This window comes from Bison bison, unplaced genomic scaffold (genome assembly GCF_000754665.1).
Source record: "Bison bison bison isolate TAMUID 2011002044 unplaced genomic scaffold, Bison_UMD1.0 scf7180017864249, whole genome shotgun sequence".
NCBI lineage: Eukaryota > Metazoa > Chordata > Mammalia > Artiodactyla > Bovidae > Bison > Bison bison.
The window spans coordinates 651,062-651,772 of record NW_011494821.1 but is presented as its reverse complement, the minus strand read 5'-3'; the positions used below and the strand labels follow the sequence as shown (position 1 = coordinate 651,772).

General features: G+C 58.4%; 1 protein-coding gene across 1 annotated transcript in view; it reads right to left on the bottom strand.

The window, feature by feature from the left end:
* PLD2 (phospholipase D2) overlaps positions 1-711 on the bottom strand; it is a 13,008-nt gene that overhangs the window by 2,545 nt on the left and 9,752 nt on the right. The window contains exons 18-20 of the mRNA XM_010847391.1: positions 568-672; positions 269-357; positions 38-151 (exon numbers count right to left, since the gene is read on the bottom strand). Of these exons, the coding sequence (XP_010845693.1) occupies positions 38-151; positions 269-357; positions 568-672 (308 nt within the window). The remainder of the gene's footprint in view (positions 1-37; positions 152-268; positions 358-567; positions 673-711) is intronic.

Here is a 711-nt window from a genome sequence, read left to right as displayed (position 1 = left end):
TGGGTTCGAGGGTGACATCTCCACAGGCGGTGGTCACCTGTAAGTGAAGTGCAGAATGGCCTGGATGGAGTTACCACCACCTGTGGAGATGTCACCCTCGAACCCAGGGAGCAGGGGCAAAAGCACGTAGACTCGGAAGCACTGCCCCTGTCTGAGGAGGGGCGGAGCCAGAGGTGTGACCCTTCTCCCAAGCCCCACCCCTCCCCTCACCCCTCTAGTTAGTCTTCAAACACGCCCATAACCCCGATTCCAAGCTGGTCCGCCTTACTTGTGGGCCTTCAGGATTCTGTCCACAATCTCATCGCCCACCTTGTTCAGCACTGTCCGCCCATCTGAGCAGCTAATGAAGAACTGATTCTGGAGCAGGGACCAATGACAGACGTCAGCAGTCCGGCCCCCGTCAGCAGTTCCTGCCCTCAGCTCCCTGTTGCCATCCCCCTCTCCAGGCTCCCGGCCCTGGGTCAAGGCTTCACCAAGTTCTCCAGGTCCAGCTATGCCAGCCCTCAACGACTGAGCTCACTGACAGGATATCCTAGCTTTCTCTGCTCCACCCTCACTCCGACAGACCTCAATGTAGAGGAAGTGCTGGCTCTCTCTGATGGTGTGCAGATAGGCATTGAGAATGGAGTTCTCCAGGGTGCCCGCTGACCAGCGGTCCACTGACCGTAAGACCTGCGGGAACGACGGATAGGATGTGTCTCCTGAGTCCAG